Source organism: Mesoplodon densirostris, chromosome 19 (assembly GCF_025265405.1).
Source record: "Mesoplodon densirostris isolate mMesDen1 chromosome 19, mMesDen1 primary haplotype, whole genome shotgun sequence".
Taxonomy (NCBI): Eukaryota; Metazoa; Chordata; class Mammalia; order Artiodactyla; family Ziphiidae; genus Mesoplodon; species Mesoplodon densirostris.
Window position 1 is genome coordinate 38,230,032 of NC_082679.1, and position 15,495 is coordinate 38,245,526.

At 55.6% G+C, this 15,495-nt stretch overlaps 1 protein-coding gene across 4 annotated transcripts in view; it reads left to right on the forward strand.

Moving 5' to 3' along the window:
• CPNE2 (copine 2) overlaps positions 1–15,495 on the forward strand; it is a 54,398-nt gene that overhangs the window by 18,634 nt on the left and 20,269 nt on the right. For all 4 annotated transcript variants that reach the window (XM_060084559.1, XM_060084558.1, XM_060084556.1 and 1 more), the window contains exons 2-9: positions 4,816–5,030; positions 7,354–7,533; positions 9,347–9,421; positions 11,289–11,360; positions 12,461–12,544; positions 12,834–12,923; positions 13,899–13,997; positions 14,516–14,599. In XM_060084559.1, the coding sequence (XP_059940542.1) occupies positions 4,851–5,030; positions 7,354–7,533; positions 9,347–9,421; positions 11,289–11,360; positions 12,461–12,544; positions 12,834–12,923; positions 13,899–13,997; positions 14,516–14,599 (864 nt within the window). In that variant the 5' untranslated portion in view covers positions 4,816–4,850. The remainder of the gene's footprint in view (positions 1–4,815; positions 5,031–7,353; positions 7,534–9,346; positions 9,422–11,288; positions 11,361–12,460; positions 12,545–12,833; positions 12,924–13,898; positions 13,998–14,515; positions 14,600–15,495) is intronic.

Below are 15,495 nucleotides of genomic sequence, written 5' to 3' on the forward strand. Positions count from 1 at the left end.
AGCACCATTCTTCCCTGGCTTAGAAGCACCACTGCCCCCTTCTTGGGCCTTGGTTTCCACCTCTGTGAAATGGGACATGAACCCCTCTAGTGCTGGCCTCTTGGAGCAGTTATGATGGTCCCGGGACTGAGAAGGGGCTTTATGATCTCTCAAGTGCTGTGTGTAGCGGGGAGGTGGTTGTGATTCCTCTGGGGCTGCAGGTTAAAGAGCCTGCCTGAGGGGCTCCCTTCCTCATTCATTTGCCACAGTGTAGGTGCTGCTCTAGGTGTTGGGGAAACAGTGATCCCTCCCTTGTGGAACTTACATTCCAGACAGTGCACAAGGCAAATAGACAAATTAGTAAAAATGGTTGTAGATTGCATTGATCTGTGAAGGAACCAGTGTGGGGCTGAGATTGCATTAGCTTGGGTGACCAAGGAAGGCTTCTGAGGAGGTGACATGAAGCTGACAACTAAGACCTGTCATGTGATGGGACTTCCCTGGTGGTTCAGTGGTTAAGAATCCGCCTTCCAGTGCAGGGGACACGGGTTCGATCCCTGGTCGGGGAGCTAAGATCCCACATGACGAGGGGAAACTAAGCCCGCGTGCCGCAACTTGAGAGAAGACTGCGTGCCGCGACGAAAGATCCTGCATGCTGTAACTAAGACCCGACACAGCCAAATAAATCAAAAAAAAAAAAAAAAAAAAAGACCTGCCATGTGAAGAAAGGCATTTCTGGCAGTGGAAAGAGCAAGTGCAAAGGCCCTGAGGCAGGAGAGAGGTTAGCGTATTTGCAGAGCAGAAGGAGGCCAGTGCAGCTGGGGCACAGGGAGCGAGGGAGAGTGTGGCATAAGGTTGGGTCAGGTCAGGCCCTGTTGGCCTGGGGAGGATTTGGATTGTGTGACAAGGAAGGGCAGCCACTGGGAGATTTTCAGGAAGAGCTGTGGTAGCATCTGATTTGCATGTTTAAAGACTCCCTCTGGCTCTGGCAGGGTGTGGAAAAGAGAGAGTCTGGGGGCTGGGGTTCCTCAGGGAGACCTGACATGGGCCAGGGAAGTGGAAGCGGGGAGATGGGGACGATGCTGGATGCATCTTGGCGGTGGAACCGACAGCAGTAGTAGGGTAAGGGGGATGAAGGAAAGAGAGAGGTCAAGGAGGATGGGTTCCTAGGTTTCTGGCTAAAACTGGAATGTTCTAGACCTGTGACTCAGCACCAGAGTCTCCAAACCCTGTTCTTCTGCCTAAAGGGTAAGATGTCTTAGGAGCCCGGGCCAGCGGACCCTGTGGGAGCTTAAGCCTCAGTCTTGTTCATTGTTGAAGCCCGAGAGAGTGCTCAAGGAATGTTTGCTGAATGAATGAATGGGAATTCCCAAGCCCTGCCCACTCTTTGCCTCAGTTAACCCATCTGTAAAAGGGACTGCTAGTTTTGTATCCCCGCCTTCCAATTCCTTCCCCGGGGCTCTGGTCACCCCAGAAGGCCTGTGTCCATCTGGGCCAGGAGTCAGGACCATCCACGAGCAGGCCCCAGCTCCCCAGGCCCCCTCTCCAAGCCTGAAACCTCAAATTACCTGTGCTGCGGTGATGCCCCAGGGAGCGTTTCCATCTTGCCCAGATGCACATGGCAGGCCCAACCCTCCCTTAATGACACCTTGCCTGCCTGCCCTCCTGCTGGAGTAGGAGGGGAGGGGGCCCGGCCCAGCCTAAGCCGTGGTTTCTTTTTCCATTGCGTCAGGCCTCAGGGTCTGGCCTGCCTGCCCGCTGCCGGCCAGCACAGAGGGGCCCACTCTGACCCCCCCCGCCCCAACTCCAGACATCATGTGCTCCCCGTTTCGGGGATCCAGAAGCTTCCAAGCAGAGGGTGAGTTGGGGATGGGGGACCTGCCCCTAGCTGGGGGAGGAGTGCCCCTTCCCCGCCCACTCATCACTCACTCTCTCTGGGGCCTGCAAGCTGATCCAGGTGGGGCCACAGTGGGCTCTGAGGAGCCTGGCCCAGCCCGACTGTCCCCTGGACCTGGCCCTCCTGGCCACACCCTCAGCCAGGCTGGAGCCAGTGAGGGGTAGGAGGACAATGCAGTAACCTAGGCAAGGAATGATGGTAGCTCAGACCAGGGGGAGGGTGGGGGAGAAGTGGCCCCAGAGTGTCCATACAAGCGCTTGCCTTTGCATCTGTTAGCCTGCGGGCATGTGTGTGCGTGAGTATCGGTGTGACGTGCACAAAGAAATGTGTGAACCTGGGTGTGTGTACCTGATACCCCTCAGGTACGGGATGAAAACAGAGGTCTCTGACTTGGCAGTATGGGGGATGGTGGCCCAAATGGCATCTATCATGTCATGAAGGGGGCTTGTGAGGTGGAGAGGGGTGGGTGAGCTGGAATCCACCCCATTAGTGATGATGGGAGAGACAGGGGTGCGGGCAGGGTAACCCCAGAGGAACTGGTGACCTTGGGGGCGCCGGGGTCTTCTTAGCCTCAGGCTCCCTTTGGCCTGGCTGACTCCCCAGATGCCCCCACCTGGTTCTAGGTCCCCACCATGCCCAGCAGTCCCCTGGCCCTGGGGCCATATGTTGGCCTGGGAGTCTGGAAAATTGGTTCACAGCCTGCCTCTGTTTCCTGACTGTGTGACATTGTACAGGTGACTTCTGCTCTGAGCCTCAGTTTCCTTATCTGCAAAATGGGGGTGACTCTTGTGCCCCACCCGACCCCAGGTAGTTGTAAGCATAAACAGGTGTTCTCTCAGCCTCTGTGTGGATGAGTCCAGCCCCCAAGCACTTACCCACAAAGGCCAGGTTCCAACTCCTTGACTAATACCTTATCCCCTGACTGTCGAGTGGGTAACTGGCCCTGCACTGCCCCAGAGGAGGGAGGTGAGAGGAGGCCATTCCTTCTGAGAGCATGACCCCACCTGACCATGCTGACCAGCACTGACTACAAGCTGAGCACGTCACCCACATGATGTCTCTGATCCTTATTCACTCTGGCGGGGCAAGTCCTAAAATCGCCTCACCCTCCAGAGGGGGACACTGAGGCTCGTTCATTCACTCTAGAGTGTTTACTGAGTGTCTACCAAGTCCCAAGAACTGTGCCAGAGCTGGGATCCTGCGGTAAGAAGACTACCCAGCTCCAGCCCTCTAGGACCTCATGTTCCAGGCTGGCTGAGAGCTGCGGAGGGCAGCCAGGTCCTGCGGGCTGCAGGCTCCCAGAGGGAGCCGGGGCTTTATTCGGAGAGTGATGGAAGTCTTGCAGGGTTTTAAGCAGAGAGGTGACATGGTCCAATTTGTGTTTTTAAAAGCTCACTCCAGGGGCTTCCCTGGTGGCGCAATGGTTGAGAGTCCGCCTGCCGATGCAGGGGACGTGGGTTTGTGCCCAGGTCCGGGAGGATCCCACATGCCGTGGAGCGGCTGGGCCCGTGAGCCATGGCTGCTGAGCCTGCACATCCGGAGCCTGTGCTCCGCAACAGGAGAGGCCACAACAGTGAGAGGCCCGTGTACCGCAAAAAAAAAAAAAAAAAAAGCTCACTCCAGCCCCTGTGGGGACACAAGGGGTGGTTAGACTAAGGAGGGGCAGCAGGGAGGCTGGCGAGGAGGTGGCTGTCCTCCAAGCGGGAAGGACCGAGCCACAGTGGCAGTGCTGGGCCCGCTCCCTCTCCCTCTGACCCCAGCCCGCTTCCTGAGCGCCGGCCCCTTGCTGGGCACACAAAGCCCTGGTCTGCAGGAGGCCTGCGTGAGCGCGGTCCCCTCTTCCGCTCCAGACACAGCGCCCTGGGCATACCTGACAGAGAGAGGATCTGGACAGTGACAAAGCCAGTGCTCAGCCTCCGCCCTCCCACCGTCTGTCCCTAGAACAGAACCTCATTATGGTCACACGAGCCCAGAGCATCAGCACAGCACTGCAGTTTGCCTGCAGTATTTATTCTTGTCGTGTAAAAACTAGTTTCCATCGGAGGGGCTGGAGAGCTGCGTGTGTGCCACAGGGTGGCCATGCCAAGTCAGGGAGGGATGAGCAAATTCGTGACCCGGCGAGGGGAACGGGGAATAGGGATGTCCAAAATGGACATCTTGCCGGGTGGCTGATGCTGGAAGGCGGGCCTGGGTGAACTTCAGATGTGCCAGTGGAAATAAGATCTGACCACACCTTGTAGGACTGTGTCATGATGTGTCGTTAGCACATGAGGAAACTGAGGCACAGAGAGCCGAGGATAAGGACCAACTCAGGCAAGATGTGAGCGATATGGAGCGTTTGTCCATTCGTTGATTTATACACTTACCTTTTTTTTAATCCAACAAATGTAAACTGAGTGCCTCCTATGGACCGGTCACTGTGCTTAGGCTGGTGATACAGGATGAACAAGACAGATAATGAACAAAGTCAAGTTTTGGATAAGTGACCAGAAGGTAGCTTCCTAGTGGCCAAAGCAGTGAGGGAAACCTGAGCAATTACAAACTCCGTTGTAGCCGCAAGATGCCGATATGCCAATTGCTCAGGAGAAGCCCAGGTTTTCCTGGCAAAATGAATGGGATGCCGGTGTCCACTGTGATTTGTTGCTGATCTGACAGGGGCAGCTTGGACCTGTGTGTATCTCACAGGTAAAGACGGACCAAAGCAGAGAATGACTTCAAAGACAAACTAAACACACCTACCGGAGACTCCTTTTTCACGCATTTCCTGCATTCTTCAAGCTTTTGCCCATGTCATCCTCCACACTGCCACCCCGCCCCACACACACTCCTTTTGTTCCATCTTTACCCACATCTTGAGGGTCAGGTGGTGACGCCTCCCCAGGGTGGAGTGGCGTAGCAGATGTCTGTCCCCTCTCTGACCCCCAATGCTGTCCCCTCAGACTGCGAGGAGCTGCTGCTGCCGTTGCCGACCCCCATGGCCTACATGCCGGGTGGAGGTGCCCCAGCACCGGGGGTGGCCCCCGTGGGCTCCCAGTACTGCGTGTGCAAGGTGGAGCTGTCAGTGAGCGGCCAGAACCTGCTGGACCGGGACGTCACCTCTAAGTCCGACCCCTTCTGTGTCCTCTTCACAGAGAATGATGGCAGGTGGAGCGAGGTGAGGCCCCTCTGTGCGCAGCTGCAACGGGTGGAGGGTGGCTCGGTCGCTGGGGAGGGGCTCTCATTGGATCCCAGGGACCTGGGGTCAGGCCCTTGGAAGTACTTGCAGTGTGGGCCGGGGGTTACTTAGAAAATTGTTATTCTGAAAATCAAATTTTATTTAAAATGTTTATAACAGTACTTAAAATAATTATATTTGTGTTTATTATAATTATATAATTTTATATTTAGTGTTCTATAATATTTTAAGTTACTATAATATATAGTTAAAACCTTAGAGTTTTGCAAAATGCTTGCTTTCATTTTTAAAATAACTTTCCCTTCTTATTCCTAAATGAGCACAGTCAGTGAGGAGCAAACAGAGAAATAGGGAACTCAGGCTTTGGTCCCAGAGCTGGACCAAGACCCAGCTCTGTCACTCCCTGCTGTGTGGCCTTGGGCAGGTGGCTATCCCTCTCTGAGCCTGTCTCCTCATCTGTGAAATGAGGATTTTCTTTCCCTGCCTACCATGGAGAGTCCCAGAGCTGGGGATGTTGATGGTGCCACAGCCAAGGACTTCTGAGCTGGAAGACTTTGGCCTGAGGGCTGGGGAAAGATGCAACTTAAGGAAGGATATTGAGAAATCCAAACTGTTAAGACTTTCAGTGTTTAAAAATGGCTTTGTTTCCTATTCCGAAAGGGGTCTATATTCATTGCAGTAAATTTAGAAAATCCAGGTAGACCTAGAGAAGAAAGTCAAAATGGTTGGGAACCCGCCTGTCAGGGAGAACCAACTGTTAATGGTTTGGTATCCAGCCTTCCAGATAGTTTTACATGCACATAAATTTTCCAAAATATGTTTCTATTTTTCATAGTTATTTAATGAGGCTTCGGTGGGCGTCCCACAGAACATACTGTGGTTTACAAAGAGTTTCCACAGATGTTGGCTCCTTCTTATGGTGCCAAGGAAATGGGCTGGGATTGTTGACCCATTTTACAGAGGAGAGCTGGGGCCCAGAATGGGGAGGGACTTACGTGTCTCACCGAGCACGTTGGTGGTACAGCCAGAAGTGGGAGGTGGGGCATGAGGTCCGCCGAGGATTGCGGGGGAGCCCCAGGCCTGAGGCCAGCATGGCCAGAGTCCCCTCCGACAGGTCTCCGGAACTCCCCCCGCCCCCGCCCCGCCCCTCGGGGAGTGATGTCCTCCCCCACTGCACCCACCCCCACTCATGGCATGCCCCCCACCCTCCCTGACAATCTTGCTCCCACCCAGGCCAGACACCCTGGCTAAAAATAGCTCAGGGCCAAGACCTCTTCCATCCCTGCTGCTCTCTGGCCCTTGGAAATGGGATGGGTGGGAGGAAAAATCAACACAGCCCAGGCCCCAAAATAGACTGTCACCCAGACTCCGCGGTTTGGGGCTTCAGTACAGAGAGGCTGGGAGGCGGGGTTCCAGTCCCAGCCCCACCAGGGTCCCACAGTGCAAGGCCCTGCCCTTCCCCAGGCCTCGGTCTCCACACTAGGTGGGGGGTGGGGGCCGCTAGCTTCCTGGTTTTGACATTCCAGGGTTCGAGGAAGGTACAGACACCTGCCTCCAGGGAGATGGGGAGCCCCTGACCCCACTCCCCCCTAAGTACCCCTCCTTCTCTCTGTTTCTCCTCTCAGCTTCCATGTAAAATGTGGTTTGAAAAAAGGGTTCTCCCCACATAAAAAGGATGAAAGCCGCAAGTGTCAAGTCCTTTCATTTCACAGAAGGGGAAACTGAGGTCCAGACGGGAAAAGGGACTCCCTCTGTCACTTAACCTAGGCAGGGACAGGGTCCGACCTCTTACCTTGGAACCTGGGTATGGAGTCAGGACCAGTGTGTTAAAAGTGTGAATGGTGGGCTTCCCTGGTGGCACAGTGGTGAGAGTCCGCCTGCCGATGCAGGGGACAGGGGTTTGTGCCCTGGTCCGGGAAGATCCCACATGCCGTGGAGTGGCTGGGCCCGTGAGCCATGGCCGCTGAGCCTGCGCCTCCGCAACGGGAGAGGCCACAACAGTGAGAGGCCCGTGTACCGCAAAAAAAAAAAAAAAAGTGTGAATGGTAGAGTCAGGACTGGGTTCAAACCTTGGCCCTGCCCTCTAGCTGTTCGACCTTGGGTGAGTCACTTAACGTCTCTGTGCTTCAGTGTCCTTATCTGTGAGCTGGGAGTAATGATTGTTTCAGCCACCCGGGTAACTGGCCATGAGTGCCTGGCACAGAATTGGGTGTTCAGCAAGTAAGCACCATGATTCCCTGTAGCCCAAGAAGGGTTGAACCAGCTACTTGACTCTGACACCTGTTTCCCTGCCCCCTGCCAGTATGACAGGACAGAAACTGCAGTCAACAACCTCAACCCCGCTTTCTCCAAGAAGTTCGTCCTTGACTACCACTTTGAGGAGGTGCAGAAGCTCAAGTTTGCCCTGTTCGACCAGGACAAGTCCAGCACGCAGCTCGAGGAGCATGATTTCCTGGGCCAGTTCTCCTGCAGCCTGGGCACGGTGAGCCGGGCTCCTCCAGGAGGGCGGGGTCAGTGCAGTGCCGCCATAAGTCACCTAGCTCCCGAGGATGGGGCAGCCCCCTGGAGAGTCTGCTGCTGCCTGCTTTCCCTGGTCCCGTTTTCCCGCCTGGCTCCCGAGGTGGCATCACAAATGCCGACAGCCTTGGGGGCCAGCGGGCACAGAAAGGGGGGAGTAGGCAGGTGGGGTTGGGGCCAGGCTGAAGTGTTCCCCTCGGAAGACACTGAGCACAGTGCCACACAGGAGTGGGGTGCCCTGTGGCCAGAGCTTCTCAGTGGTAGAAGTAAGCAAGTGTGGTCTGGACTTCCTGGGATGGGAGCATCTGACCAGCAACCAAGACACCCATGATAGTCCCACTTGATGGCTGGCTCACTGTGTGACCTTGGGCCTCTTCCTGTCCCCCTGTGGGCCACATTTCCCCCTCCAGCTCACTCCTTGGTGAGCTTACGGAGGTTGCAGGGCTAAGAGCTCCTGATACAAGTTCCGATCATTGTTAATGGCTGTGTGCCCTAGGGCAAGCCCCACACCCTTCTGAGCCTCACTTTCCCCATATTTTACTTGGGGATAGTGATGACCTCTCTGCCCAGTCTGTAGGGATGGTGGGTGAATAAAATGGAAAATGCTTCGAGAGGTTCTAGTAGAGACTGAAAGGCCCTGGGCCTTCCAGGAGATGATATTCAATGAAAAAAGCAAGGGCCCAGCAGTTGTGTAAGAAGTGGGGTGTGTCTCTCAGGGTCCCCGCCATGTGTCTACACCCTCAAAGGGTAATGGAGGAGAGAGCTTTAGGACCAGTGGGCAGGGGCAGGAACCGACAAGGGCTGAGGAAACCTTTACAGGGCTGACACCTGCCAGAAGCCCAGTCACCCTAGCCTGGAGGGAGGGGCGGGGCAGGAAGTGGTGTTGCCAGGTCCTGGGGAGAGCTGTGGCCACCACGGGGAGGCCTCTGGACTGGAGCTGAGGCGGATGATGAGCAGCAAAGCTTCCGCCAAGGCTCAGCCCAGCCCTTCTCCCCTCCTGCTCTCCTAGCTCCTGCTGGCACCCCCGTTGGCTGAACCCCAACAAGCTGTAAGACAGGGGAGCCAGGTGATGCAGTCCTCAGTGGCATAGAGAAGGTGGAGAAGGGCAGAGAGAGGACCTAGGGAGAAAAGCTAGCACAGGGAGACTAGGAATATGCTCACATTGGCACAAAGAAACACTGGCCTTTTCCCCAAGAAGCAGAACTGTGGTGGCACATGGAGGGTGTGGGAATGGGGTGTACAGAGACGGGTGGGAGGGAGACTTTACAATGTGTTCCACTTGTCCTTTCTATATTGTATGGATCCTTGAACTCTGTGTGAATGTATTCACTATTCAAAGCAATGAAAATACATAGGATGAGTCAGGGTTTGATCCTCTCCATCAGGGATCACACCCTGAGGGAGGGTGGGGGTCTCTGGATGACTCTGGGGGAGGCAGTTACCTGGCTAACCTCCCTTCAGCAGTCTCCAGAAAGTGAGCCTTACAAGAGCCTTTTCCTGGGGACAACCAGGTCAGCAGAATCCGACTGCTGGGATTCTATCCCAGCTGTGGGACCTCGGGCAAGTGTCTTAACCTCTCTGGGCCTCAGTCTCCTCAGCTGCCCGGTGGGGTTAGCAGTGGTTGCTGTCTGCCTCCCATGGCGGGGATCACGCAGGGGGAGGTTTAGCCAGCGCCTGGCATGGAGCATCGTGCTGTGAGCAGTGCCTGTTGAGGATTTTTTCCTCCCTGGGTCTCCTCCCCAGCCCTCAGAATGAGCGCCTCTCTTCTCTCCCTCCAGATTGTCTCCAGCAAGAAGATCACTCAGCCTCTGCTGCTAATGAATGACAAGCCTGCGGGGAAGGGCTTGATTACGGTACCAGCCCCCCTCCCCGCTCTCTGCAGGCCCCCCACACACTGCCCACTGCCCTCCCCCATCAATGAGCCACTTCACTGGCAGATAATCACCAGCTTTGTTTGGAGTAAAAAGGCCCAACTTACAACTTAGCAACAGGTCTCTTAGCAACGGGCTCCTGGCTCCACATATGATGTGTTGGGGCTGCCAAACTGGGGAGTGGGGGGCACTGCCAGGGGTCCCCACGGTGGCTCCCCAGGCAGGGGCACTACTCCTCCTCCCTGGAGGCCTCCAGAGCCCTCCCTGCATCCACTCCCGGCACTGGCCCCTTGGGCGTCTTTCAGGCGTTTCAGGGCCTTGCCCATCGGAACTCTGCCTGTGGCTGCAATGCGCAATGATTCCTCTGATGCGCAGTGATTCTTGCGATGCGCAGGCCCTTTGAGCGGCTGAGCTCTTCGGTCATTAGACTCCCGGAAGCAGGGAAACCTGGTTTTACAGATGAGGGAACTGAAACCCAGAGAGAAAGTGCCCTTGGGCGGTTCAGCTAGTGAGGTTCGCTCCTGGATTGTCCCTCTTCAGAGCCTGTGTGACGCCAGGGGTTCTGGAGGGAGGAGGGCTGTACCTGTGTGTGTTCACAGGCCTTACTCCCCTGCCCTGGAGCCTTCCTGGCTCCCCACTGCCTGTGGAGCCATGCATTCCAGGCTGGGAGGGAGCCAGCAGTCTCAGCTGTTTTTTACCCCGTTCACGTCCATGGCCTGGGTTCAAGGCAAACTGAACTCTTAGCATACCCTGCACTTACCCCAGGCCCTCATCCACTGTTCCTGCCACCTGGAATGTCCCCTCCCAGCCTCCCCGACCTCTTGGGGTTTAAAACCTCCCCATCTAAATGCCTCCACAAGCCAGCTGCCCTCCACATGGAAGCCAGCCCAGAAGGACCCCACCCAGCGGGTATGCCATCCTCTGGCATTTCCAGCAGTTCGCCTCCAGACCTGGGTTCTGTCCTCTTGTGAAATGGGGGCAGTAATAGGGCCTACCCTATGGGGTTGTTGAGCAAGTCTTAGCTGGAGGGGAGGAAGGGGAGAAGGGGCCTCTAGCCTGGCCTCTGTCTGTGGTTCTCAGGGTCAAATAGCTCATTAGGTGAGGCCATTCCAGAGGTGTGGGAGCAGAGGAAGTCCTAGCCGAGGGAGGGCCCAGCCCATTTGGGTTGCTGTTAGCCAGAGGGCCTTCCCTGCCACTCTGGGGAGGTGAGAGGGAGAGGCCCGGAGAGGGCAGATGGCAGCCTCGAGGTCACCCAGGTGGTGCATCACTGGCTGGCCTGGGGCAGAGGGCCATGGCTGATGGGGAGGGCATGGAGGCTAGATGAGCGGTGTGAGCTGACTAGACAGCAGAGGGAGCTTGGGTGGCCCCTTGCCTGCCCTGGGCCTCAGTTTCCCTGGCTGCACAGTGAAGTTGTTAGAATTTCCGACACCTTGGTGTTTTGAGGTGGTTGTGTGTGCTCCCTGGATCTGCAGTGGGGACATGAGAGGGTCTGTCAGGCTGCTCGCTGGCCCAGAGCCTCTCCCTAGGGCTCAAGACCACCCTCCATGTTTGGTCCCTGCTTCATCTCCCCCCCACCATCTCATGGCCCATCTCTTGAGCCACATTGGGGTCACTTTCTGATTCCTCATATCCAGAAGAGTTATTACCCCCATCTTCCAGAAGATGGAAACTGAGGTTTGAGGAAGACGACAGACTTGTCCCAGGTCACCTGGCACTACTCTTCCCCACCACTCCCCTCCTAGCCCTGGAGAATTGACTCCTGGGGCAACCTGTGTCCACCCTGCCTGAACGGAGGCCAGAGGGAGTCTCAGGACAGACCCCGACCCCCGATGTTCCTCTGGCCTTACAGATTGCTGCCCAGGAGCTTTCAGACAATCGGGTCATCACGCTGAGCCTGGTGGGCAGGAAGCTGGACAAGAAGGTGAGGCAGGCAAGGGAGGGGGCTCTCCATCAAGGAGCAGCAACCCTCCCCCAGCCCTGGGGTTGTGTGGCCTGGGACTTCTGGCCACCACCTTCATTGCCCCTCCAGGGACAAGTCCATAGCACACAGTCCTACTGACACCCCCAATTAGGACTGCTTCCCCACTGAGGTAGTGAGTTTCCTATCACTTAGAGATATTCGAGACATGGCTGGAAACCCACTCGTTGGGGCTCCCCATCGCATGTAGTGTAAATGCTAGGGTCCTTACAGTAACCTACAGGACCCCACCTGATGTGTCCTCAGCTCCCCCTGACTCCCTGACCTCACCCCTTCCTCATTCCCTACTTTCATTCTGTTTTAGCCAAATCAGCCTCTTCATTGTCCTAGGATTAAACCAGGCACCGCCCTGCCTCAGGACCTTTGCACTTGCTGTCTTTTCTGTCTGGGATGTTCTTTACCCTGAATATTCTCATGACAGGCCCCTCTCTCACCTCCATGTCACCTCCTAGTGAGGCCTTCCCTGAAATTGCAGTGGTCCCTGATTTCCCGCCCCCTCCTCCTTTATTTGTCTCCTTAACACTAATTGCTGCCTCATGTATATTACTTACTCATTTATTTTATGTCTCCCCCTCTTGAATATAGCCTCTTTAGAGTCCATGTTTTCTTAAATAAATGGAGTTTTAAAGGACTCTTCTGCTAGGATAGTTTGTTTTTCAGAATCCCACTAAAATGAATTAAAATCCCATCCTGCTGGGTGCCTCCCTCTGCCCTGGGAACAATCTCCCTCTTGACGTCCTGCCCCACTGAAGATGCTGGAATTGTAACTTCTACAGGCTCCAGGTCTTAGGGTCTCTGAGCCCAAGCTCTGGTAACCCCAGGATGGGGCAGTTTCTCCTGGGGCTGCTGCTTGGTCCCAGGGGGCTGCAACTGCCCTGGGCGTCTGCTGAGCCCTGCAGAGGCTGAGGAGAGGGGCCAGGCTGGCTCTGCCCACAGCCCTCACTCCTGACGCCAGGTGTGGGAGGCGGCAGGGCCACACCCCCACCCCATCTGAATCTGGTGGAGTTATGCCTTCCTCACCCTCATTCTCCCGCTTCCTCCAGGACCTCTTTGGGAAGTCAGACCCGTTTCTCGAGTTTTATAAACCAGGAGGTGATGGCAAGTGGATGCTGGTCCACAGGACTGAGGTGGGTGTGTGGGGCTCCAGGGGTCTCTGAGCCAGTGGGTCTGTAGTCCGGCCACACCCGACAGCTCAGGACGGGGCTAGGCAGTCACAGTCCTGCGGTACACAGGAAAACCCAAACTGGCCCCTAAAGGACTTGTTCCCTCCCCATCACAGGGGTGCTCACTTCCATCCCCAGAGGCATGGCTGTGGGTCTCTCCACCTTGCCACTCCCTGTCCCATTGGGCTGGCCCAACCCCAGAGCTGTACCGGCCCTGGGCCTGAGTTCACCCTTGCCCCTCACTGTCCTGCAGGTGATCAAGTACACTCTGGACCCCGTGTGGAAGCCATTCACTGTGCCACTGGTGTCCCTGTGTGATGGGGACATGGAGAAGCCCATTCAGGTGAGGGGGGCTATGGGAACTCTGCTGCCCGCCCTACCAGCTCCGGCATCCTGGTTACCTGAGGCTTCCTGGGGGTGCCTTGGCAAAGCTCTGGAAAAAGAACCCTTGTGGGGGGAGGGGCAGGAGACCTGAGTCCTTGTCCCAGGTCTGCCTGACCCTCTGAGTGATCTGGGCAGGGTCCTCATCTCTGTGATTCCCTTGTCTAAAATGGGAACAGAGTGACTGCTCTTTTTTTCCCAGAGGGCTGTGTGCTGCTAGCTAGGATAATGAATGTAGAATCACCTTGGAAACAACCAAGTGTTGTTGCTTTGATGAAGGTGATGATTACTAGTCTCTACAGCCCTAAGTCCTCAGGGGCCATGTCTGAGAGCAAACGAGGTGGGGCGAGGCCCCGAGACCATGTAGGGATCCCCAGGCAGGGCACCAGGAAACTTGGGTTCTAGTTCTGGGTCTACTACTGCCACTGTGAGACTTTGGGCAAGTGCTTCCCACTCAGAGCCTCAGTTTACCCATCAGTACAATGGGTACAACAATTCCTGCCTTCCTTCCAGGAGTGTCATGGCAGCTAAGTTAAAGAGCATATCAAGCTGGGACTTTCTGTGCCCATCTCAGGAAGAAAATACCAGTCTAGGGAGGACTCCAGACCATAGCCCATGAGGCCAGGTGGGCCACAACCCAAGACAGATTAGCAGCCCAGTGTCAGGTCTGTGAGGTGTGCAGCTTCCTGCTCCAGAGGGAATGGCCTTCATTACTAGAGCAGGCACCCTTTCTCCTTTTCCCGGCAATCATGGAAGGCTTCCTGCAGGAGGCAGTTCAGGAGCTACCGGCATCATCCCAAGCCACCCAGTCAGATCTGGGGGGAGAGGGAGGTACCACCCCCCAAAAAAGGCATGGGATTTGCTCAGGGAGCTGAGAGGAGCTGGCGAGTGCCTCCTGTGGGGCAGCTCTGGGGTGACCTCGCTGGACCCACTCCAGGTTATGTGCTATGACTATGACAACGACGGGGGCCATGACTTCATCGGTGAGTTCCAGACCTCGGTGTCACAGATGTGTGAGGCTCGTGACGGCATCCCGGTAAGATGTGCACACGTGCGTGACCCCAGGACCTCGGCAGGGGATGGGGAAGGGGCACAGGTTTTTGAATCAGGCAGATTGGGGATCAGATCCCACCTCTCTGCCTTATGACCTTGAGCAAGACATTTAATCTCTCTGAGCCTCAGTTTCCCCATCTGTCAAGTGGAGGCAGAAGAGTAGAGTGGGAATTAAATGAGATTAAACAGGTAAAGTACCTAGAGCATAGTGAGCTGTCTATTTAACTCTGAGAAGTCAGGCTCTGGGCGACAGTTCTGGGTGCATGAGTGGACATGACTTGGATGAGTTGTCTGGGGATGGAGGGCAGATGCACATCTTCTGACCTTGGGCAGATATAGCTTGGCATGAGCCCAAGGTGGCAGGAACCGTTTCTGGGGGGGCTTCCTGGAGGAGGCATGCTGCCCCTTGGTCAATGCTGTGGAGTAGATTCTGGGGCCCAGGGGAGGGTCAGTCCCCACAGCAGCACCAAGCTGAGCTCCTCTTTCTCCTGTGTTGCCCAGCGGGAGTTTGAGTGTATCAACCCCAAGAAGCAGAAGAAGAAGAACTATAAAAACTCAGGCGTCATTATCCTGCGTTCCTGCAAGGTGAGCCAGCGTGGGTGGGCATGGGGCACAGTCCCAGTGTGGGGCCACACAGAAGGTATATCACTGCAGAAGAGACAGAGCGTTGGGTTTGGAGCCAGCAAGGCCTGGGTTCAAATCCTGGTTCTGCCATGTCCTGGCTCTATGACCCGAGCTTAACCTCTCTGGGCCTCAGTCTCCTCATCTATAGAATGGGAAGGTTAACCAGGTAAAGCATGTAAAGTGTTAGTTTCATATCACATTCCTTTGTGGAAGTCAAGGAGGGCATGTGATGACCTTCCAGGGTCTCCTTGTTGGAGCGTAGCTGTAGGGAGTTACTGCTTCCCAGGCTTGCCCGTTGCATGTTCAGCATCAGAGGGGCAGAAGATATCAGGCCAGGGTGCCCTGTCCTCTGGCAGTGACATTAGTGAGGACTGAGGTTACAGGACCGTAGTGTAACTGGGGCCACTGAAGTCCACAAAGACAATGAAGTTTGCACCGGCAGTGGCCAGGCTGAGGTCAGGGGCCAGGCCCCCCTGGATATCTGGTGGCCACGTATCTGCTGGAATCGGGTAGGACGTTAAGGAAGGCAGCCCAGGCCACAGCAGCAAGAACCCTGGATGCTGGGCCTGACGGTTCCAAGTCCTGACACTCTCTCTACCAGCTGGCCGACCCCAGGCCTCAGTTTCCTTGTCTGGAGACTAGGATTTACATGACCATTCAGTGAGGTCACAACGTAGCAGTGCCCTGTAGAAGTTAAGCTGGCAGGTTGCAGCATCATGATTTCGGGTCCTTGTTTCTGAAACTTGGGTCATTCACATCCCTCTTCATGATTTTTTCCACCTGCCTTGTTATGTTTTGTATTCAGCCCCTCCTCCCCCCATTTTGGTGTCTATTTTTACTTAAATACATTTATTTTG